The 24,879-nt window shown below is 39.1% G+C and overlaps 1 protein-coding gene across 1 annotated transcript; it reads left to right on the top strand.

Annotated features, from left to right (window-relative positions):
- The first annotated feature begins 3,525 nt into the window (after nucleotides 1-3,525).
- LOC148129278 (vomeronasal type-2 receptor 26-like) lies at nucleotides 3,526-24,511 on the top strand. Its single transcript, XM_087947437.1, has 6 exons — nucleotides 3,526-3,725; nucleotides 4,897-5,074; nucleotides 16,994-17,851; nucleotides 18,242-18,466; nucleotides 22,900-23,026; nucleotides 23,616-24,511. The coding sequence occupies exons 1-6, from the start codon at nucleotides 3,526-3,528 to the stop codon at nucleotides 24,509-24,511; spliced, it is 2,484 nt and encodes an 827-aa protein (XP_087803563.1).
- The last annotated feature ends 368 nt before the right edge of the window (nucleotides 24,512-24,879 follow it).

Below are 24,879 nucleotides of genomic sequence, written 5' to 3'. Positions count from 1 at the left end.
GATCACAAATACATGGTGAAAAGAAATGTTATCTATACTTATATGAATTAATGGAAAAATGATAAAAAAAGAGAGGATGGTATTGTTGAAATTGGAAGATTAGGATTATGTATACTTATTTGTATTATTATTATTGACATTGTTTACAAAGGACATTGACCCAGTCAATACACTGTCTACAAAATATGTATGGTGTGAAAGGAAAGCTGTAAATAAAACATGAATGTTATATATAAAAAAATCTTACACTGGCCCAATGTCTGATTTTTTTCAACATAGACCACCCTGTTCTTAATGGCTATTAACATTTGAACTACTATAAGTCCATGTATTTGTCATATGCTGAATAAAATAAATAAGGGCTGTATTGCTATTATCCTTCTCATCTTTCCTAATATTTTCTCCTATTGGTATCTTATAATTATATTTCTTTGTGGTTTACATGGTCACTGAGATTTTATGCACTGGAGACAAATTCATTGTGTGTGCAATTACAATTGGTTAATAAAGAATATTCTATATTCTATCACTTTATCATTATTTCCTTTTCAAATAAGACCTCAACAAATATACTTTAATTTATTTTATGACAAAGGTAAAAGCTTCAAATACTTGGGAAGCATTATCTTGAGTTATGTGATGACCCTTTATAAACTCCAACTTTGCCCTCAATGTCCAGGTTACCTTCTGGCTGGAGAAAAACTCCCAGGAACAGCCTTTGACAGCAGAAAATTCAGTCCCAAACAGGGTAAACATAAACTGTAACTTAAAGTCCAAACAAGCCAAACTGAAGTAATTAGTTTGGCAGGGCAGGAGCAAGAATTTCAGACTTGAAAACATGGCAAAACTCACACAGTTGGGAAGACACCAGTAACACAGATAAGCCACGACAATACAAGATAGCATCACGTTTGCTCCCAACAGCCTGCCGCACGCAGCTTGCCTCTTTTATAAATTGTATTCCCAGCTGCTGCTAATGAAGGGAATCAGGGCCCTTTCCTCCCACATAAGCCACACAACCCATGTTGCTCTCTTCTCTGTTCCTCCCTACATGCCCTAGGATGAAAAGGGGGTGGCCTGGGTCTGAACTCCTTGAATTCCCTGTCCCTTGTTCTATCTCTTTCCTGCTCTGCCCAGTTGGACTTTGCCTTTCCCCAGTTTCCTCCACAGCCAATGGAGCAACTCTCCCACTCCCTGTCAGCTGTTTGGCTTCCTCCTCAGATTCAGACTCCAACAGGGGCGTGACAAGCTATGAGTTTTTGGAATTAACTCCAGAATCAGCAAGATTGGCCTAGCTCTGGGACTGCTATGTACTAGAGTGATACAATGTTCTTATTTCCACAAAACTGAATATTTACAAGGTTGTGGTAATCTCTTCACTCATGGAATCATGTGAAAGGGTTTATATAGAGCCTATATAGAGAGGCTCTATACTGAATACACATCAAAGAACTGGAGAGGAAGAGAAGAGAAGAGAAGAGAAGAGAAGAGAAGAGAAGAGAAGAGAAGAGAAGAGAAGAGAAGAGAGAAAACCACAAGAGTTAATTTGTTGTTTGGTTGTTCTCATGTGCTCCAAGTTATTTGCCCACAAAATAATAGGAATACTAGTATGGAAAAAAAAAAAAAAAAAAAAAAGAAAGAAAGAAAAAAAAAAGAAAGGATTTCAGATTAGTATTGTTGCCTGTCCTAGCTTTATTAAACAGGTCATAATCACAGGTATTTTTTTCTGCATATGATAAAGTAACTAAGACTTGTAGCACAAATTGAATCCCCCAATTAAAAAGGAAGGAGTACTCAGAATCAGAGGTCTCCAACCTTTCTGGCTTGGGGGACTGGTGGAGGCAGTGGGGGGGGGAGAGGGGATGGTTCTGTGCATGAATGCACACTGCTTTCACAAATGCAGCTTTATATGCACGTGCAGGGGTAGGTTGCTTGGGGTTCGCAGGGGTTCAAAAGAGACCCTAGCTAAGATTTTGTGCAGTATGGAGAACCTGCAAATCCCACTCCTGACTAGTCCCACCCACACCACCGTCCCTCCCAGGAGTCCCCATGTGGCCCATTTGGATGCAGATAAGTGCAAGGCACATGTGGAGGCTTGGGGAGAGCGAAAAACAGGCCCCCTGGAAATTTGGAGAGGCCAGAAATGGGCTGATTTCCAGCTTCCACAAGGCCTCTGGAGCACAGGGAGGCTGTTTTCGCCCTCCCAGAGGCTTGAGGAAAGATTACAGTGTCTGGGGTGGGCAAAAACACCCACCAGCCATGATGCAGGAGGCAACTAGGCCATGCCCACCATGGCCATGCCCACACAGCAAAGAGGCAGAGAACACATTACTAAAATTGTTGAAGCCCACCCCTGCATAGGAAGAAGACTTTTTTTCAACCTTGCTGTGGGTTTGCGATTATATTTGAAAACTGATGTTTTTAAATATTGTTTTGAAGCAAAATATTGATTGTAAACATTCATAATTGATGCAATTGATCATGCAATATCAGAAATATAATTTAGTAAATATAATTTAGTAATTTAGACTATAAAATATCAATAATGCATAAGTTGATTGGTTTGATTAGATGTAGGCTTGTGTAACTCACCAAGCCAGAAAAAAATAACATTATGGGCCATAATATGTATCTACAAGGACTGTGAGGATATGGATTAAAAAAAATCACTTGAAATGAGAAAAAGAACCACGTGATCTTTTTTCTTTGCAGCAAATACAGTGTTGTAAAAGATGGGTTTCCCATACTTTGGAAAATGTTCTGTTCTGAAATGTATTCACTTTATAAATGTAGCCCAATTAAAACCTTGTCTCCACTAGTGTGTGTGTGCATGTGTGTGTGTGTGTTTGTGTTTGTTTGTTTGTTTGGAACAAATAAATGATTCTGAGCCGTTTAAAGACCTGCTCTCATTAAGAAAGTTAAAAAGAAATGTCATGATATAATTAAATTACAATTACAATAACCAAAGTGCTGAAAGGACTCTTGAAAGAAGAAATAAAGGAGGGGGGGAAACATGATGGGTTGACTTCTCTTTGGCTCTTTGGAAAATGTTTAAGTGAGGTTGTTCTAGCAAAATAGTTCATGTTTGGCATTTGTTGACTGGAATTTCTTTCTCTCTCTTTCTCTCTACTTCTAATTCTGTTTTCAGTTACGACCCTTTTGTTCAAGTCCATGAATGCCATCATTCTATTTTCCCACTCAAACTCTCTGGGGAGCTTCTCTGAACATCTATTGATTTCCCCTATAATTACCTAGGGAGTCTTAGTTATGTAGCTTCTTCTCAAATCCTTGGGGATGTCCAAGGGACAATCCAAAAGAACAAGTCAAGATTGAAAAGTGGTATTAATTGTGGGACCAGAGAGCTAGAAATGTAACAATCTTCTCTTTGAGAAAGGATATATATGGAAGCTATTCTAATTAATGAGATAGGTTATTTTTTTGTTATGTTCCATTGTTGCAGACATAACTGGTTCATATATGGTGACACAGGTATTCTCAAAAAAGATGATATTTTTCATTGCAATTATGGCAGTGTTACTGCCAGGACTTACATTCCATATTCCTCAAATGAATGGATGTGCTGTGGGGAAATCTCCCCTTATGAAGCACAAATATTTTTTGTCAGGTGATTTCATAATGGCTGGGATACTATCTCAGTTCTACATGATATCTGATCCAGTGTGTTTCAAAAGGCATCCCCCTGAAGAACTGATTGATGAGCTCATGTAAAGACTTTCTCTTCTTAACTGTAGCATATCGCAGACCAGATATCCTTCTATAGTAGGATGCTTGGACTGAGTTAATTAGTATTATTACTTGCAACACAAATTATTTCTCCTGTTTCTTGCCGGTTAGTTCCTTCATTCTAATATAGATTGCTACCCACTGATATTTCTTACTTGCCAATTAAATAATAAACATTTTTATTTAAAAATCCATATTAAGCTTTTCTCATTTACTTACTGTTGTAAAATCATCAGTGCTTTACTATCAAAAGACTCTTTGTTGCTAATTCAATGTCAACATTTCATGATTTAATACTTGCTCTGAATATTAAGGAACAATGGTACTATATAGCATTTTGAATTTGATTCTAAACAGGTGCTTCAGCAAGCATGGAGCACAAAGATAGGTTCTTTCTGCCCTAATGTAAGAGGATAATCATATATGCTTACCTATGCTTAGGATAAGAAAGTTGTGTGAAGATAAAAGAGAGAGACTTATATAGAACATTTACCTTCAACCATGCTTCAAAACAGATGTTTTACTCTCTCTCACATACACACACAAACACAAATACACACACCCCCACAAAATCAACCAGAGGGAAAATGGAACAGTTAAAGATACAAAACTAGAAATGTGTCTAACAATTACAGCCAGACGATAATATGATTATTAATGTAAAGCAATTTCTCTGTTTGCTTGTGAAAATTCTATATAATGAATTAACAGCCATCTAGTGAAAAATTGTACTTTTATGTTTTTCCTAAGAGCATTTTGTCTTTCCTCTAAAATAATGTGTTGGACACTGAAATATTTCTGCAGACTATTTTCATTTAAAGAAAATATTTTATTATATTTCGTACTCTTACATTACATCAAGTGTAATTGACACATTGTTCATACGATTGAGTACATCTATAGCATCTTTGAGGCATTTACATGCTTTCCTGAATGGTTGTGTACAATCATGTTTTGTGTGTAGTGTTTAGCTGAAAATAAAGTATATGTAATGCCATATTTTGTAAGAAATGAAATATGTTTTGTCTCTCATTGCAGATTTTTCCTACAGAACTATCAACATATTCTGGCATTGGCTTTAGCTGTAAAAGAAGTCAATGAAAACAACCACATTTTACCCAACATGACTCTGGGTATGCACATCTCTAATAGTTATTTCATGGCGAAATGGACATACTTGGCTTCAATGGAACTTCTCTCAATACGGGGCAGTCTCATCCCCAATTATATGTGTGATGCCAAGGATAGGGCAATATCCGTTATTGCAGGACCTAACTCTCACATCTATCCCTACATGGCAAACATCTTGAATGTCTACAAGATGCCCCAGGTAAGATTTGCCCTTGATTGAAATGTAATTGGCTGAGGAAAGAGCCTTGAGAGCCAGGAGGAAAAGCCACAATATAAAAAATGATCTGATCAAAAGAATCTGAGCCCAAAGCAGAAAGGAAATTTGGGAAAGCAAATCAGAATGGACTCTTCCTTGTGCTTTCGAATGTAAAGGGAGAGGAGGGGGGAATTCTTTTAGACTTGCAAGATCAGAAAACCAAAATCATGAATTCTAAACATTCTTTTATTGTAAGTTTCAGTAACAGAAGCCCACAAGTTGAAATCAATTCTCCCCATCCTTTTACATTTTGAAAGTTATGTTTACAGAGCAAGAAAACAATTGTGTAATTATTTTGTAATTTGGAAATAAAGTGGCAATTCAAACAGAAATGGGGAAAATGTGGGGGTTAGATGAGATATTTTAAATACACAGCATGATACAGTCTGAATCCAAAACAATTAATAGACTATGATTCTTTGACTGAATTATAAATACTTTATAGACGTATTGATACATTTTTGTGAAAATGTTTTCTTACCATGTTTTAATAGCCATATTTATTCATGTTTAAGAAATTCAATGTCTTATTATTTGGGAATTGTTATTATGCTCTTTAAATTGCAGAATGCTTTTCCTTCCTCTCTCTTGAAATTTAGTTAACGGCTTAATTAGAGATGAGCAACCCCATCAGCTAGAATGTGATATCTAGAATTACATGAGAGAATTAAATGTGGTAGGATTGTGGGACATTTAATATCTGAAAAAAAAAGATTTTGAAAAAAATGGTTTTCTTTAAATCGAACCCAATTGTTGTCTGTCCAATTTTGAATTTGAGTTTTTGAAAATGGAAAGAATGATCCAAAGATATAGCACTTGTTACATTTCAGGACACAAAAAGTTTGCTTTTCCACATTTTCTACCCCTGTTTGAAAAAGGGGAGGGAAAGTCTTTGATTTCTAGTATTATTTTTCCTGAGATTGAGATAGAATAAAATGGAAAGTAAGAGGCAGATACATGACTAAAATGTGAAATAATTGAAATGAAAAGTGGAAATTTATTCTCTGTGCCTCAGAGGTGCTTTTTCAAAAGGCAACTGGACTTTGTTTTATCTTTCACTTTTCATTCAAGGAGCTTCTTTAATTGGTTGGAAACAAACTGCCAAAAAAGCCAACACAATCCTAGGCTGCATCAACAGAGACATAGAATCAAGATTTCATGAAGTCTTAGTATCACTTTATAAGGCTTGGTTAACCACACTTGGAATACTGTACTGCATCCAGTTTTGGTTACCATGATATTTGGGAGGAAGGGACCTTGAAAGTCATCTAGTCCAACCTCCCACCCAAGCAGGAGACCCTACACTATTTCTGACAAATGGCAATCCAATCTCTTATTGAAAGCCTCCAGTGATGAAGATCCCACAACTTCCAAACACAAGCTGTTCCATTGGTTGATTGTTTTCAGAATTTTTTTCCTTATTTCTAGGTTGAATCTCCCCTTGACAAGTTTCCATCCATTGTTCCTTGTCTGGCCTTTGGGTGCCTTGGGAAATTGCTTGACCCCCTTGAACACTGCTATCATGTCTCCCCTGGTTTTTTACTTCACTAGACTAGCCATGCCCAGTTCCTGTAACCGTTCTTCATATGTTTTATGTTCCCTAATCATCCTGGTTGCTTCTCTGCACTTTTTCTAGAGTCTCAACATCTTTTTTATAATGTGATGAAAACTGGATGCAGTACTGTAGGTATGGTTTTACTAAGGCTTTATAGAATGGTACTAATACCTCAATTGATCTTGATTTTATCCCTCTGTTAATGCAACTAAGGATTGCATTGATTTTTTTGGCTGCTGCACACTGCTAGCTCATATTTAGCTGGCTGTCAATTAAGACTCCAAGATCCTTCTCACAATTACTGCTATTAAGCCTGGTTTTACCCTATATCCCTTTACACTTTATACCCCATATACCCTTCAAATTCTATATGTGTATTTTTGGTTTTTCTTGTCTAAGTGTAGGACTTTATATTTCTCTACATTGAATTTCATTTTCTTAGATAGGGTCCAATGTTCAAGTCTGTCAAGATCCATCTGGATCATGAGCCTATCTTTTAGGGTTAGCTATTACTGTCAGGTTAGTATCACCTGCAAATTTGGTAAGTTGCCTTTCTATTCCCTCTTAAATCTTTTTCAATCTTCTGGTAGTTCCAGGTTTTTTGAAAGACGTGGTACAGTGTTCTGAGATAACATCTGCCAGCTCCTTTAGAACTCTGAGATGTAATCCATCAGGTCCTAGTGATTTGTATTCATCAAGATTTCTTCCTATTTTATTTGTTTTGGCCTTTTTTCAATTTTTATTAGTAGTCTGTTTTTTACAATTATTGTTTTTGGTAGGTTGGGCTATAGTTTCTTTTTGGTGAAGACCAAAGCAAAGAATCAGTTAAGCAACTCTGCTTTCTCTCTGTTGCCTGTTACTTCCTTGCCATCTTCTCTCTTTAGTGGACTGACTATTTCCTTGATTTTTTCTTGTTATTTATATGTTGGAAGAAATCTTTTTTATTATCGTTTACTTTTTTGCAAGTCTTTTTTCATTCTGAGCCTTTGCTTTACTGATCATCTTTGCAGATTCTGGCTATCTGTTGAGATTCTGCCTTAATTGTATGTCTTTCTTTCCATTTTTTGTACTTGTCCTTTTTGTCTTTCAATTTATTTATTTTATTTTATTTGGTTTGTCAATTGCTTACAAGATAATAGGTATAAGTAAAAACATAGTTATGAATACATGGATACATATAAGAAAAATAAAAAAGAAAAGAAAAAGAAACAATAGGACAGGGACGGTAGGCACATTGGTGCGCTTATGCACGCCCCCTACAGACCTCTTAGGAAAGGAGTGAGGTCAATAGTAGAAAGTCTAAGGTTAAAGTTTTGGGGGTTTGGGGAAGAAACCACAGAGTCAGGTAGAGTACTCCAGACATTGATCACTCTGTTGCTCAAAGCATATTTCCTGCAATCAAGTTTGGTGCAATTAACCTTGTGTTTGTATCTATTGTTTGCTCTTGTGTTGTTATGATTGAATCTGAAGTATTCATTGACAGGTAGGACACTGCAATGTATGATTTTATATACTATACTTAGATTGGACTGAAGGCGGTGTAGTTCTAGGTTTTCTAGGTTTAGAATTTCAAGTCTGGTGGCATAAGGTGTTCTGCAACGAGTAGAGGAGTGGAGAACTCTTCTTGTGAAATATTTCTGGACTTTCTCAACTGTGTTAATATCAAATACATAATGTGGGTTCCAGACTGATGAGCTGTATTCGAGTATTGGTCTAGCAAATGTTTTGTATGCTCTAGTTAATAGTGTAATATTACCAGAGAAAAAGCTACGTAAGATTAGGTTAACAACTCTTAATGCCTTTTTGGCTATGTAGTTACAGTGGGCTCTAGCACTTAGAACATTAGAGATGAGTACTCCAGGGTCCTTGACGGAGTTTGGATCATCAACAAGGTCTTGACTATTCAGCCTATATTTTATTTTCTGATATATATTTTTTGCCAATATGTAAGACAGAGCATTTATTTGTTGAGATTTGAAGTTGCCATTTGTTTGACCATTCTGATACATAGTCGAGGTCTTTTTGAAGGGTAGCGGTATTGTCAGTCGTGTTGAATAGCTTTATATCATCTGTGAAGAGGATTCAGTTCCTCTTAATATGATCACAGAGGTCATTTATGTGGAGTATGAAGAGAGTTGGTCCTAGAACACTGCCTTGAGGGACACCTCTGTTGACAGGTACAGAATTTGATAGGACACTCCCAATTTTGACCATTTGTTGTCTGTTTGACATGACTGCTTCTATCCAGTTATGCAGGTTGGTTAGCAAAAAGGACATCTACTTGTTTTATTTGATTAGGTGGCCTATAGTATACACCTATAGCCATGTCATTCTTTACACACACACACACACACACACACACACACACACACACACACACACACACACACACACATATATATATATATATATATATATATATATATATATATATATATATATATATATACACACCGTATATACTCGAGTATAAGTCGACCCGAATATAAGCCGAGGCACCTAATTTTACAAAAAATCTGGGAAAATTTATTGACTCGAGTATAAGCCAAGGGTGGGAAATGCAGCAGCTACTGGTAAATTTCAAAAATAAAAATAATTAATTTGGGAAACGATCTCACTATCATGAAAGGTTTAATTGATTCACTAACCCAAAAGAAGAAGATGATGATGACAGCGGGAGGCAGGAGTCACTCTCTTCCCCTCCCTCGGAGGCCCCTGAGTCAGGAGTCACTACCGCCAGTGCGGCCCCAGTCCCGCCGCCTCGGGAAGGGAAAGGCAAAGCGCTTTTGCCTTTCCCTTCCCGGCTGGGGCTGTTGGGAGTCGCTGCCGCCGGAGGCCGCGACTCCACACCATTTTTTTTTCTCCCAGTAAGATTCGAGTATCTAGGCAACGCGTTTCGGCGAGTCCCACTCGCCATCTTCAGGCTGGTGCTTTCGCCTTAGTGCCAGTGCAACTGCTTGCACTGGCACTAAGCCGAAGCACCAGCCTGAAGATGGCGAGTGGGACCTCGCCAACGCTGCCTAGATACCAATCTTACTGTGAGAAACCCGAATAACCAAAGATCCACATATATATATATATATATATATATATATATATATATATATATATATATATATATATATATATATATATGTTTTCTTAAGTTTTCGCGGGTACTTACATGTATGGTGTTCGGCTTGGTTGGGTATTTTCCCACGTCATTGTAGTTGTTCTTTTAAAGTTGTAGCAACGTTTCAGCAGAATCTCATGTGCCATCATCAGGCTTCTGTATTGTGTCCGTCTGTGAGTCAGACTTTTACAGTGGTTTCAGATTTGAATTTGGGGCAGCCTATTGCTGTGCCAGAATGGTTTTTTCTTCATCCTGATTGGTTGGGAGTCTTGGTCTGTGTTTATTGGTCTCGGAGTTTGCTGTGTTCTGCTTGATTGGTGTCTCTAATATCTTCTGTCTATTTTTGGCTCTTTTTGTATCTTGATTGGCTGGCAGCATTGTGTTGCTTTAATGGAGGCCTTTAGTGCAGCTTGGCTTCGGGTAAATGGGCGGCTATCATTAGTTAGGAAGCTGGGTTTCATCTGGGTGCCTGGTTGGGATGTGTTTGAGCTGGAGGTATCAGGGGGATCTGTTTGTGCCCAGGTGTTTGCCTGGCTTGTGGTGTGGAGATTTTTTTGTTTGTGAGTGCAGGCTTCCAAATGATTGACAGCCTGGTGGAATCATCTCTTCTATTCATGCTTTCTGGTCTTTTTTCAATCTCTATGGCTTCTCTGATGATTCTGTGATTAGGGTTTTCTATAGTGGCCAGGGTTTTGGTGCCATTGAAGTTGATGCTATGACCTGTATATATATATATTGTTTTCTGAAGTTCTCGCGGGTATTTGTATGTGGATCTTTGGTTATTCGGGTTTTCTCCCACGTAAGATTGGAAGTATCTAGGCAACGTTTTGATGAAGTCTCATTCATCATCTTCAGGCTTGTGTCTTCACCTCTGTGCTTCTCAGAGTGATGTGAGCTTGCAGCTGGTTCTTCCTTTTAACTGCTAGTGGGGGTGTGACTTGATTGGGTGGGGGCTTGGCTGTGTTCTGATTGGTTGGGGGGTTGGCCGTGTTCTGATTGGCTGGAGGCGTGTTCTGTTCAGGTGGGGGCTTGGTTGTGCTCAGGTTAGTCTTAGTTGCTGGGGGATTTAAGCTGGTGAGCTGTGATCTTGCTGTTTGGCTTCGAGTTCATGGTCGTGCTGCATCTTCATGGTGGGGGTCAGTTCGCTTCATGTATGGCTCAGAGGGGTTTGAAGTGTCGTAGTGATGCAGCTGCAGTGCGGCTTCTGGTCCATGGTCGTGTCTCATCTTCTGTGTGGGTGTGAGTCTGCTTTTTACGTGGAAGTGTGGTGGTGGCATCTTGTGTGGCCCTCGTGGGTGTGGGTCTGGTGTCATTCTTCATGTTAGGTACTTGTCTGTTCATGAGGGCGGGTTTCCAAATGGCTGGTAGGCGGGAGGTGTCATCTCTTTTATTCATGCTGTGTGGGCGTTTTCTATCTCTATGGCTTCTCTGATTATTCTGTTGTTGAAGTGTTCGGTTTTGGCGATAGTTCTAGTATTTTTAAAGTCAATCTCATGTCCTGTGGCTTTGAGGTGTTGGACCAGGGAAGAGGTCGGTTCTTCTTTTTTGATTGAGTTCTTATGTTCTTCAATGCGTGCACTTATTCTTCTGTTAGTTTGTCCAATGTATGTGGTGGGGCAGGCGGTGCAAGGGATTTCGTATACTCCTTGGTTTTCTAACTCGATTTTGTCTTTAGGGTTTCTTAGGATGGTGGATATTTTTCTGTTTGTGCAGAATGCTGTTTTAATGTTGTGTTTTTGGAGGATCTTGCTGATTTTGTCTGTAGTGCCTTTTATATATGGGAGGAGGGCTTTGCCATTCTCTTGTTCTCTGTCTTGGATTTTGGTTGGGGTTTCTTTTTGGATTAGGTGGGTAATCTTCTTTCTTTGGAATCCATTGGCTGTTAGTACGTTGGTGAGAGTGTGTAGTTCGGTTTTTAGGTGTTGTTCATCAGCTAAGCATTTTGTTCTGGAGATGAGTGTCTCGGCTACGGAATTGATCTGTGCTGGGTGGTGGTGTGAGAGTGCGTGTAGATAGCGGTTTGTATGTGTTTTGTTCTGGTAGATGGTGTGTCCTAGAGAGCCGTTGGGTTTTTTGTACACCAAGACATCTAGGAAGGGAAGTTGATTGTTAGCTTCTGTTTCCATGGTGAATTGTATTTTGGGGTGTAGGCTGTTGAGGTGTGTGAGGAAGTTGTTCAGTTTTTCTTTCCCGTGTGGCCAGATTATGAAGGTGTCATCTACGTATCTGAGCCAGAGTTGGGTTTGTGATCATATTTTTCTAGAGCTTGTGTTTCAAAGTGTTCCATGTAGACGTTTGTGATGACAGGTGAGAGGGGTGATACCATGGGTGCTCCTTCTATTTGTTTGTATTTTTGTCCATTGTAGGTGAAGTATGTATTGGATAGACAGTGGTTGGTCAGATCTAGGATGTGCTTGGGGGGGTTGTATTTGTTTTGGATGGCTGTCAAGGCTTCTTTTATTGGCACTTGGGTGAAGAGGGATATGACATCGAAGCTCACTAGTAGGTCGCTGGGTTGTAAGTTTTGTTTCTTTATGATCTCGATGAACTGGAATGAGTTTCTTACATGTGAGTTGATGGATTCTGCATAGGGCTGCAGTTGTTTGGCGAGAAATTTGACTAGGTTTTGTAGAGGTGAGCCTATGGAGCTGACTATTGGTCTAAGTGGGGTTCCTTCTTTGTGTATCTTGGGGAGACCATAAAGCTTAGGGCATCTGGATGATTTCTCTCTGGGTATGATTCTTTGCTGGATTTCTTCACTGATGGGGGAGGCTTTTATTTTGGATCTGGTGGTTTTTTCTAGGTAGGTGGTGGGGTCTGTCTTTAGGGGTTTGTATGTGGGGTCTGTATGTATGTATGTATGTATGTATGTATGTATGTATGTATGTATGTATGTATGTATTGACCCATATGCATTCTAGGAGGTTTTTATTTTTGGTTTCATACATTTCTATAGCAATATAGTGGTCCTTTACACAAAGTGCAATTCTACCTCCTCTTTTATGGGGTCTGTTTTTTTTAACAGTTTGTATCCTTCTATCAGTATGTTCCAGTCATGGGTTACATCCCACCAAATGTCTGTTATTCCAACTATATGATATCTACCTTCATGTATCTACCTTCATGTTCTAGTTCACTCTGTTCCCTAGATATTGTGCACTTGTATATAGGCACTTGAGATCTTTATGTCTGACTCTGGATATGTTTCCCATGTCTCCTATTAGGTGTTTGAGTTTATCTTCCTTCCCACCCCTCCTTACTTCATTATTTGAATTGTTTTCTAGGTATTTCTGCTTGGAATTAGCTCCTGGAGATCCTAAAGATTGGTCACCCTCCCCACCCCAGTTTTAGTTTAAAGCCCTCCTTATACGTTGAGCCAGTCATTTTCCAAAAATATTATTCCCAGTCTTTGGGTGGTGCAGCGCATCCCTTGCCAAAAGCAAGGAGATAATAGAGACCATGATCCAGGAATTCAAAGGGGTTTTTTTTGACGACACCAACCTTTTAGACAGTGGTTTACTTCTGCAATTCTTTGTTCTCTTACTGGATAAAAAAACTACTTGTGCATTTAAGTTTTTGACTTTCTTGCCTAGCTGCTCCTAATCACTCAATATTGTTTTCAAGTCCACTTTTGTTTCATTTGTCCTATGTGTAGTAGTAGAAAAGAATAGTAATTTGTGCACCTAATTATTTTGGTCAGGTTCTCAGCCACATCCTTGATTTTTGCTCCAGGGAGACATCATCTCTCCCTAGATTGTATGTCCGGTCTGCAGATGTCTGATTCTGTTCCTTTGAAAAAAGAATCTCCTATCACCAACACTCACCTTCCTTTTTTAGGAGGTGCAGTCTTGGATGCTTTTCTGTTTATTGAGTTGGTTGATGTGACTTTTTTAGGGTTATTGGATAATGTCTCTTTTCTAAATGTTTACATGTTTTCTTTAAGGGGGAGGTTGTGGGTCTGAATATTTTCAACTAGGGGGAGAAATTGGTTGCTCAGTTTTAATGGGACTGCCTCTGATTGGGTTATATTGGGCAGCAGCGGTTTGTTAGATGTTTGCTGCTTCTTTCTTTGATTATTGTGTTTCCTTCTATGTGTGACATACCTCAATTTGTCTTTCTCCAAGGGTTTATCAGCAGGATCAAATTCTCTGGGAGTTTTTTATTCATTATATGGTTTGATTTAGGCATAGCTTTCTTGCATAGGTTGGAGTTTAACTAGAGCTGCCTCTAGATTCCTTACTTTTTCCTTTAGCAGTTGACATAGTTTACATTTAATGCATATATAATTTGGGTGCTCAGTTTTAATGGGACTGCCTCCCATTAAGCATAAGCACATACATGAAACATATATGGCAAAACACAATAGTATCAGTCACCTGTTCCATGATTTTGTTTCTTTTTGCTGGTTCTTTTTAGGGTAAAATGTTTTGTATCTTTCTTTTTTCCCCCCATCCTTATTTCTTTCTTTTTTTTTGCTTGTTTTTCTAGCTTGTTTTTTATTTACCCTTTTCTTCCCTTTATTTTTAAAAAGTTTTTGACCTCCAATTCCTCCTTACCTTATTATTTAAGATTTGCCTTAGTTGATTGAACTTTATTAATCCTATTCTTCCTTGATTTCTAATGTTCCACTCTTGTCATTATTTGCCTATTCATTTGTATTTTATTTTCTGTCCTGTGTTTATTTCATTCTCTATTGGGTTTTTTCCTCCCTCCCTATTGGGATCTCAAGCTTAATTGCTGCTTTCACTTGCATCATTTGCTGCTCTGGCCTCTTCTCATTTTCTCTGTCAACTCCCTTCTGTCCTTTGGTGCTCGTGTCTTTTCAGCATCGTCTCTTCTCTGGTCAGTTCTCTTCACCTGCCTTATAGTTTTTTGGTTGGCTGTCTGGTCTGCTCCACTCACCTGTCACTCAGCTTTAGAGGTCAGATCTCTCCAACTCCATATGCTTCTGCTGCTGTGCTGTCTGATTCTACTGCTATGATAACCTCTTCCAATGGTTCTGCTGCTGCTACTGCTGCATTTCTCCTCCATGGATTTTGCTGCTGCATTTCTCGCCTCTCCAATTCTCATTTTTCACAGCACCAGTTCCCTATGCTGGATGGGTTGCTCCAGGTCTTTTGTCCTTCACCAGACAGGCCTCTGGGAAGGGGTGCTGGGCTAGCAGGAGGTGGGGGAGATGCTGGCCTTGCTGGCAAGGAAATGTTGATCAAGTCATCCACAAGTCTTCCACTTGGAGCAGATCACTGGAGAAGGCTTCCAGGTTGGAAGGACCCAGGGGGAGGGCTATGGTAGTCAGCTGCCTCAAGTTTGCTAGGCCCTGGGGCCTGAAATGCCTATCTACACCTGAAGCTGGACTGCCTAGATTGGAGTATAGGTCTAAGCAATTACTGAATACTTTGTGTCCCACCGGTTTGCTGCCTCATTCAGCCTCCCTTCTTGTTAGCTTATCAGTTGCTGGTTCGCTGCTTTCAGTTGCCTCTTTTCCAACATTGGGCTCTTGAGCTGGATCTATTGTTCTATTGCTAGCTGCGTCTGATTCAGCGTGCAGCCATTCATTTGCTGCACTGCTGTTTTGCTGGCATTTTTTTCCTTAACCCATTTTCTTCTTTTCCTTTATCCTTTCTGTCTTCCTTATCTAACTTTCTGTTCCTTTTCCCTCCCTTTTTCCCTCTGCTTATACTTTCCTACTTAATTAGTAACTTCTCTCTCCATGATCTGATACTGCTTCCTCCTTTGCCGCCATCTTGGAATACTCTATAAATAGCTTGGAATACTCTATAAATAAAGATATTGGGACTCTAGAAAGAGTGCAAAGAAGAGCAAGTAAGATGATTAGGGGACTGGAGGTTAAAACATAAGCAGAACAGTTGCAGGAATTGGGTATATCCAGTCTAGTGAAAAGAAAGATTAGGGGTGACATGATAGCAGTGTTCCAATATTTGTGGGGTTGCCACAAAGGGGTTAACTTATGTTCCAAAGCACCAGAAGGTGAAACTGAAACAATGGATAGAAATTAATCATGGAGAGAAGCAATCTAGAACTAAGGAGAAATTCCTGAATGAGAACAAACAACCAGTGGAACATCTTGCCTTCAAGGATTGTGAGTGTTCCATCACTGGAGGATTTTAAGAAGAGACTGGACATACATTTTTTTCTGAAATGATTTAGGGTCTCCTGTTTGAGCAGGGGATTGGACTAGAAGACCTCCAAGGGTCTTTGACATGACAATGATGATGATGATGATGATGATGATGATGATGATGATGATGGTCACAACTGAAAGAAGCTTCTTGGATGAGAAGGGAAACATCTTTCTCAAAGAAAAACAAAGTCTTTTGGACTCATGCTGGAGTCCATCTTCAGGAAACTTCTCTCTAGCAGATTGTGTGCCATTCTGTGTGTGATATTTATATTGCTTGTTGTAAGTGGCTTTTTAGATGTTGATTGGGGTTCATTGATGGCTGGCTTTTAAGTTATTAGCTTCATTAGTTTTTGCTGCACAACCCTCAACTTCTAAGTCCTTGATGGGCTGGTAATAAATCAGTACTCTTGTTGAAGACCAGTTGCCTTTTGAATGTCCAGTTGCCTTTTGAAAGAAAACACCTTTGAGGCAACCATGACCTAAATAATTGAGAATCTCCATAAACATTCACTCTGGCCTTCTAAAGCCAGAGTGATGTGGCTTGGTGTACAGCAATATATATCCATATTAGAATGTATATTCATATGTATCCAAATTAGGATGCAGGAAGTTTATGAGATGGGAACTAAGCAAAGCTGGAGAATGGGTAGGGTGTACATTGAACACAGAACAGTGTTGTTGTGTTGTTCATCTGATCTCATCTGCACCTCACCATGACATTATTGCTTAATATATTTTTTCTGTTTCCTATCAAAAGAATGATAATGAAATGTTGGGATATGTTTCTTTCCTAAAACTGAACCAAACCATTTTACTCTTTAATATTTCTGGTCCATTTTCAGTATAATATGACCTGAATTAATGCATTTCTGAGATCTCTGGCTTTGTACTTATATTTCAATAACATCAAGACTTCACATCAGTTCTTTCTGAAAATAATTGGATCTTGGTTATTATGGAGGACCACACATTATTTTAAATTAAATTAATTTTTTTTAAAAATAATGAATATTTCATTTTGGAAAACCATGTTTCTTTTTTTCCTATATTCAGCTAATATATGGGTCTTCTCCAACGACAGTTGACAAGATACAAACTGTTTTCTTTCATCGTTTTTTCCCAAATGGTGACCAACAGATTATGGGTATTCTCCACTTGTTGTTGCATTTTAGATGGACATGGATTGGACTGATTTCCCAACCTGATGAGAGTGAAAAGAGATTCATACAAGATACTATTACTTTGTATTCTCAGAAAGGTATCTGCTTTGACTTCATAGAAGAGATGGCCAAGGAAACATTTTCTAATGATCTTTTGAATGTCCTTACAGATTTTCGCAAAACATACATGATTATCATGAAGAGCACTGTCAATGTTGTTGTCCTATATTGTGAAAATCAGAGCACTATATTTTTTAGAATGTTGCCTTATGTTGAAATACTTGTAGAGTCATCCATTGAGGGAAAAGATAAAGTTTGGATAATGCCAGCCCAGATGGAGTTTACCTCAGTTGCATTTCAAAGAACAATGGCTATACATGCCTTCAATGGTGTTATATCTTTCAGAGTTTCTTCCAAGGAGATCTCTGGATTCAATCAATTCCTTCAGATGAGAAACCCAACTTCAGAAGCAGAAGACTATTTAATGAGAGTGTTCTGGGAACAGGCTTTTGAATGTTATTTCCCTAAAGATAAGTTAGATGAAGATAAAATAATGTGCACTGGAGAAGAGAAGCTGGAGAAACTACCTAAATTTGTGTTTGATACCACCATGAGTGGGCAGAGTTACAGCATCTATAATGCAGTCTATGGTGTGGCACATGCCTTACAAGCCATGCTTTCCCTCCAATCCAAATGCAAAACAAGGATAGAAATTGGGAGAGAAATATTGTTGGCTCAAAAAGCATGGCAGGTAATAAAAGAATAAATAAACATTTTCAATTGCTGTTCTATCTAATGCAATAAGCTTTTCGACAAAGGTTTTGGCTAATGAGAATGCTGGAGTGATAATTTTTAAGTTTCTTGCCACTTTATTTTCCCCTTGTTTTGAGAAACATTTGTAATTGTGAAGATATAACAATGCTACAAGAATATGGAAGCAAGAATTAAGACACAATAGCATCTCTGAGTTTGGCAGAGGTTCAATATATCTGTGGCAGTGAATAAATATTTAACAAACAATTATTCTATTAATGTGCTCAATCATATTAAATGAATAACCTTTAACTTAATACTACTGATTCTTTTTTCTTTCTATTCCTTCCTTCCTTCCCAATAATTGTCTGCCTCTGCTTCTGTTTAGCTCCATCACTATTTGAGAACTACCTCATTTAATAACACTGCAGGACAGAAAATTTCCTTCAATGAAACTGGGGATTTAGAAACTGGATTTGACATTATCAATTGGGTCATCTTCCCAAATGAGACCTTTGTTAAAGTCAAAGTTGGAAAGATTGATCCAACAGCTTCGGATAAGCTATTCACCATTTCTGCAAAAGACATCATCTGGCCCGCCATGTTTAACCAGGTATAGCCTGCTCAGATTTCAAACTCAGAATTATTGTTTTGAATGGATGTAATCCTTTAAGTTGTTAAGTTGAAAACTGCAAAAGTGAAGAAATAGAGGTAGTACTCGAATTACGGTAGTCCTTGAATTATGACCACAATTGAGCCCAAAAAATCGTGTTGCTAAGTGAGATACTTATTAAGTTTTGCTCAATTTGATGACTTTTCATGGTACAGTTGTTAACTGAATCACTGTCATTTTAAAGTAATTTGTTAAATTATCTGGTTTCCTTTTGACTTTGCTCATTTTCTTGAAGTTCCAAAAGATGATCACAAGATCCCAGGGCACTGCAACCATAATATATACCAGCCACTTGCTGGAAGGACTTCCATGGGCCTGTCCCAGATTATCCGGAGCCCAACTAGTAATAGTGGTCACACTCCCAATTTGGTGTTTTTGTTGGAGCAGTGTCTAAGTGACCTAGAATTGGTAGACCTGTCCTTGGTCCCCTTGTAGTGGTCAGATCACAGTCTGGTGGCAATGAATCTGTCAAAAGCTGTATACCCCCATAGGGAAGCAGGACATAGTAGATTGGTCTGCCCCTGTCGACTAATGGACCCAGATGAGTTCCAGAAGGATCTGGGGGTTATAACTGCAGATCTATTATGCAATTCAGCTGAGTTTTTAGTCACTATATGGAATAGGAAGGTGATTGAGGCTCTGAATAGGATTGCACCCTTGTGACCTCTTCTCACCCATAGACCTCTCTGTGCCCCATGGTATACAGAGGAACTGAGAGGGATGAAACGCATGAAGAGACATCTAGAGCGCCACTGGCAGAAGGCAGGTGATGAACTTGATTGAACATGGGTAAGACCTGCTACTAAGGCCTACCTTGTGGTGATTCATGAGGCGAAGTATAAATACTTCTCCACACTAATTGTGTCTGCAGATAATTGCCCAGCGACCCTCTTTAAAGTGAGCCGTCTCCTTCTAGGCAAGGAGGAGATTGAGGTCCACCTGATGGGGTGCACTGAGGAATTTGCAGATTTTCTGGAAGACAGAATCACTTGACTTCATTCTCAGTTAGATGCTGGCATGGTTGCTGATCCAATGGAAGCTCCTGAGGCAGGTTCTTGCCCTGTTATCTGGGGATGGTTTAACCCTGTTGCTCCTGAAGAAGTTGAGAGGATCCTAGGGAGTATGTGCACAGCACCTGTATTTTAGACCCATGTCCCTCCTGGCTTGTGAAAGCTTCCCAGGAGGTAACAGGTGGGTGGATTCTGGTGGTAATTAATGCTTCTCTACAGAAGGGGACAATGCCCCAGCACTTTAAGGAGGCTGTGGTCTGCCCTCTTCTTAAGAAGCCATCACTGGACTCCACCCAGTTGGATAACTTCTGACCTGTCTCCAATCTTCCCTTTTTGGGGAAGGTTGTTGAGAAGGTGGTCGCACAGCAGCTCCAGAGTTTTCTGGATGAAACAGATTATCTCGACCCTCACCAGTCAGGATTCAGGCCTGGATTTGGGACATAAGTGGCATTGGTCGCAGTTTTGGTTGATCTCTGGTGGGAGCGGGATGGGGGTTGTGTATCCATCCTTGCTCTACTTGACCTCTCGACGGCTTTTGATACCATTGACCATGGGATTCTCCTGGGATGGCTTCAGGGGATGGGAATAGGAGGCCTTGTGCTGTCTTGGTTCACTTCCTTTCTCTCTGGCCACTCTCAGTCAGTGTTGATAGGAGAGGAGAGATCCAACCGTTGCCCTCTGCTTTACGGGGTTCCACAAGGCTCGGTACTCTCTCCATTCCTATTCAACATTTATACGAAGCCTCTGGGTGAGATCATCCATCACCATGGACTGAGGTATCACCAATATGCTGATGATACTCAGCTGTATGTCTTGGCCTGTGGTGAATTAAATGTTCCCTCTCGCAGTGCCTCAAGGCTATTAGGGGTTGGATGGGGAGCAACAGGTTGAAACTAAACTTTTGCAAGACCAAATGGCTCTGGGTTTGGGTTTGTTGGCTCAGGGAGAATTACCTCCTTTAGTCTTGGATGAGGTGGCACTACCCCAAACAGACCCTGTGGGTAACCTAGGGGTTTTCCTGGACTCATGACTCCTGTTTGAAGAGCAGGTGGCAGTCGTGGCCGGGAGGGCCTTTGCACAACTGCAGGCTGTGCACCAGTTATGCCCTTTCCTGGCTTAGCGGTCCCTATTCACAGTCACTCATGCCCTGGTCACTTCCCGTCTTGATTATTGCAACACGCTCTACATGGGGCTGCCCTTGAAGAGCATCCGGAAGCTTCAGTTGGTGCAAAATGCAGTGGCCCTCATTTTATGCAAAACCCGGTGTGCACATGTGTCACCTCTCCTGCAGGAGCTGCATTGGTTGCTAATTTGCTTCTGGGTGCAATTCAAAGTGCCGGTTATCACCTTTAAAGCCCTTCATGGCTGGGGTCCAGGTTATCTAAGGAAACATCTCTTGTCAGTCACATCCACCCGACCCATTAGAGCGAGGAGGCCGGGAATGTTGCGAGTCCCACCTCTGAGGGAGATACACCTGGTGGGACCCAGAAGAAGGGTTTTCTCTGTGGTGGCTCCATCTCTCTGGAACATCATTCCCCCAGAGATTAGAATGGCCCCCACTCTAGCTCTCTTCCGAAAGGTACTGAAGACCTGGTTTTGCCAGCGGGCCTTGGGAACCCAGAGAGGGATGGAGCCCATCAGGTGGCTAGTGTGATCTGCTGTCGGCAGGGAGGGGGATGGGAGTTAGTTTTTGATTTTCTGTTTTTTCTTTCCCACATTTTGTTCTATTGTACTTTACTAATTTATTTTATTCTTTTTATTCTTTTTATTTTTATTTTGTTTTAAATATGGTTTTACATTGTGTAAGCCGCTTCGAGTCGTCATGGGTGAATAGTCAGCAATATAAATAAACTAAAATAAATAAAAAATATACAAACCACTTGCCAAGCATATTGATTTTGATCAGCTGACCTTGTGGATACTTCAATGGTCATAAGTGTGAAAAATAGTCATAAGTCACTTTTTTCAGTGCTTTTGTAACTTTGAAGTGTTGAAGTGAACTGTTGCAACTTGAAGATTATCTGAAATGACCAGGAACCTTAAATACAAAGATTGAAATATGTGTATAGTATATTTCCTGATATCTCCTTGTGAAATCTCTTTGCTTTTAGCAGAAGTTAATCCAATACCTAGAATCTTTCCTTGTTGGCATTGCAAGGTTGCCTAGTTATAATAGATCTAGGACTAGTTCGTCTAGATTTAGATATGCACTAAAATAATTAAAGCTACATATGACAGAATTTGCAACATTTTAATATTGATGGTGTGAAAAGTTTAATGCATTTTGTATGTGCTGGGAGATTTCCCTAACAAGGATATGTTTTGGAAAATCCATGGTATGTTTCCCAATAGTGATACTGAATCAAGTGATATCAAGTGATATTTGGTGTTGTGAGTTGTATAAATAAATGCATGTTTACAAATACACATATAAACAATACAGACAGAGAGAGAAACAGAGAGGGGGGAGGGAGGGAGAGAGAGGGAGGGACGGAGAGACAGAGACAGAGACATTTATCTTTCCATAAGAAAAGGTGGAGTAGGAAATATATATTTATTGACCATTTCAAAGTTAATTACTGACCCCCCCCCCCCAATTTCCCTGAGATAAAGGAATTATCTCCTACTTTACTGCAATTTTAGGATTGAAAGGCCTATGTCAACTTGAACATTCCCCAAGAAGATGGTTTGAAGGCAATCAATTTAGGGATGATAATACTGGAAGACATGATCTGAATACCAAGAACAGTATGATGGATGGGTGGGTGGGTGAGTGGATAAATGGATAAGTGGAAGGATGGAGGAATGGATGGATTTCCCAAGTTTTTATTTATCCCTAAAAGGGGAAGAAGAATGATAAATTTATGGCTCTTAGATTGCTTCTTTTCCCACCGATACTTGAAAGACATGGCCACCCAAAGGAAAGCAATTGGTGCTTACCTTCCTGGCACGGAAGGCAAGGAAAAAAAGAAAGGGGGAATCCCATGTCAGGGTCCATGTTAAACCTGGTACAAAGAGAAAACCTCCACATTGCTGTGGAAGTAGAGAAAGGAATTGAAACAAAGGGTGGGTGAAGGTAATTCTTAATTTCCAGCGAATTTATGCAGGGAAAATAAATTCTCCTGGATCTTTACATTCTCCTAGCCAAAAGATGCTATCTTCCTTGGTCTCCAGTTTATAGTGTTCCTATCTCCAGTTTTGATGCTAGTTCTCACTTTCTGCTGTAGTTTATTACAATTACTCTAAACCAATTGATTATGTGACACTTGTACACTATTATTTAAAAGTAAAATTCACACAGAAATAGAATTTTCTGATAGAAAATTGTTACTTTTAATAAATCCTGCTTTCATTTCTTGATAGATTCAATCTATTACTGTATGCAATGACAATTGCTATTCGGGGACCAGGAAGAGGAAAATAGAAGGAAAGCCATTTTGCTGTTATGGCTGCATTCCGTGTGCAAAAGGGAAAATTTCAAACCAGATGGGTAAGAGTTGCTTTGTGAAAAACTATTCAGACTGTGATTTGAAATGCTAATTTCAACTGTGATTTGAAATGCTAATATTTAAAACTCATAAGGGAACTGTGATTTGAAATGCTAATATTTAAAACTCATAAGGGAACTTTTAATATCATGATTGAATGAATGACATTGCTTCTTAAATTTAAGAATGAAAAGATGTTTCAGAGAATCCAAAAATAAATGAGCTATTCAGGTTGTTGCAAATTACTGCTTCTGATTAATCGGGAACAAAACTATGAAAAGATAAGCCTAATGAAAACCTTTTTCTACTGTAGAATGAGGGATTTTCCCAAGAAAGATAGAAAAGAGAGAAGGAGTGGAGGGAGGGAGGGGGAGAGGGAGGAGAAGCTATATAAAAGAGGAACAGGATAGAATTATAATCATAAAGCAAAGTGTAAGTATTAGACATTCTAGTATTCTTACATTGTGGCACTAAATATAATGTGCATTAAACAGGCTTTTAAATTGATCTCATTAAGTAACTCTTCTATTAATTATCTGTTCCCCTATATTACTATTTTTAGAAATGGATCTTAATGCTTTATTTTTCCAGGTGCAGTTGATTGCTTCCATTGTTCAGAATATCAATATCCAAATAAGGCTCAAAATCTCTGTATTGTAAAAACTACAACCTTCCTGTCTTACAGTGGGCCACTGGGAACCACCTTGGCCACTGTTAGTCTCTTCTTTTCCTTCATCACAACTTTGGTGCTGGGTGTCTTCATTAAAAACCAGGACACACCCATAGTCAAAGCCAACAATAGAAACCTCACTTACATTCTTCTCATTGCTCTCCTCCTTTCCTTTCTTTGCAGTTTACTCTTCATTGGGAAACCTGACCAAATGAAATGTCTGTTGCGACAAACGGCTTTTGGCATCATCTTCTCCATAGCCCTTTCTTGCATTTTGGGGAAAACAACCATTGTTGTTATTGCTTTTATGGCCACTAAGCCAGGCTCCAAAATGAGGAAATGGGTGGGAAACAGGTTGGCCAAAAGTATTATCCTATCTTGCTCCATAGCACAATTCACTATTTGTACAATGTGGTTGGCAATTTCTCCTTCATTCCCAGATTTAGACATGCACTCCATGGCTGAAGAAATTGTCCTAGAATGTAATGAAGGTTCAGCCATCATGTTTTACCTCGTCCTTGGCTTTATGGGGTTCTTGGCTTCTATCAGCTTCACATTGGCCTTTCTAGCCAGGAAGTTACCTGACACCTTTAATGAAGCCAAATTTATTGCTTTCAGCATGTTGGTCTTTTGTAGTGTCTGGATATCATTTGTTCCAACCTATTTGAGTATCAAGGGAAAATATATGGTGGCTGTAGAGATCTTCTCCATTTTGGCTTCGGCATCTGGGTTACTGGGCTGCATCTTTTTCCCAAAATGCTATATTATTATTTTTAGACCTGATTTGAATATAAAGGGACAGTTAATAAAGAAGTGATTCAGAGTTTGCTTATTTTAATTATGTGATGCATTAAATGTACCCCTGATTCCAACAGTAAATGTTAGACTCATCTCATGCCAGGATTGTTGACTTACTAACATAAATATAAGCATACAACCTCAACACAAATTTCTGTAAAATATCTCTTACACATAGTAAAGAGGAACATTTATATGCAGAAGTCTATAATCAGGAATTAATTATGAAATTCTATCAAATAACAGTAATTCTTGCTTCCTTGAGAACAATTGCTACTGAAAGGAATAAATACTGTACTACAGTACAAATACTGTAGTACAAGCATCTCAGATTTTGAAAATATAAGAAATTTCACTGAAATTACAAAAAACGGAGGACAAAACTTT

The sequence above is a fragment of the Notechis scutatus genome, chromosome Z, assembly GCF_049901735.1.
Source record: "Notechis scutatus isolate UNSWTSFEM ecotype Mainland chromosome Z, rNotScu1.2, whole genome shotgun sequence".
NCBI classification, from domain to species: domain Eukaryota; kingdom Metazoa; phylum Chordata; class Lepidosauria; order Squamata; family Elapidae; genus Notechis; species Notechis scutatus.
This window is presented reverse-complemented; position numbering and strand designations above follow the sequence as displayed.

What these genes read in the sequence shown, in the direction of transcription:
- LOC148129278 (XM_087947437.1), top strand. Translation starts at nt 3,526, where the DNA reads ATGGCAGTGTTACTGCCAGGACTTACATTCCATATTCCTCAAATGAAT. An exon ending in GAACTGATTGATGAGCTCAT is followed by an intron (nt 3,726 to 4,896) that starts GTAAAGACTTTC and finishes CATCTCTAATAG; the next exon opens with TTATTTCATGGCGAAATGGA. An exon ending in GGCCCGCCATGTTTAACCAG is followed by an intron (nt 18,467 to 22,899) that starts GTATAGCCTGCT and finishes ATTTCTTGATAG; the next exon opens with ATTCAATCTATTACTGTATG.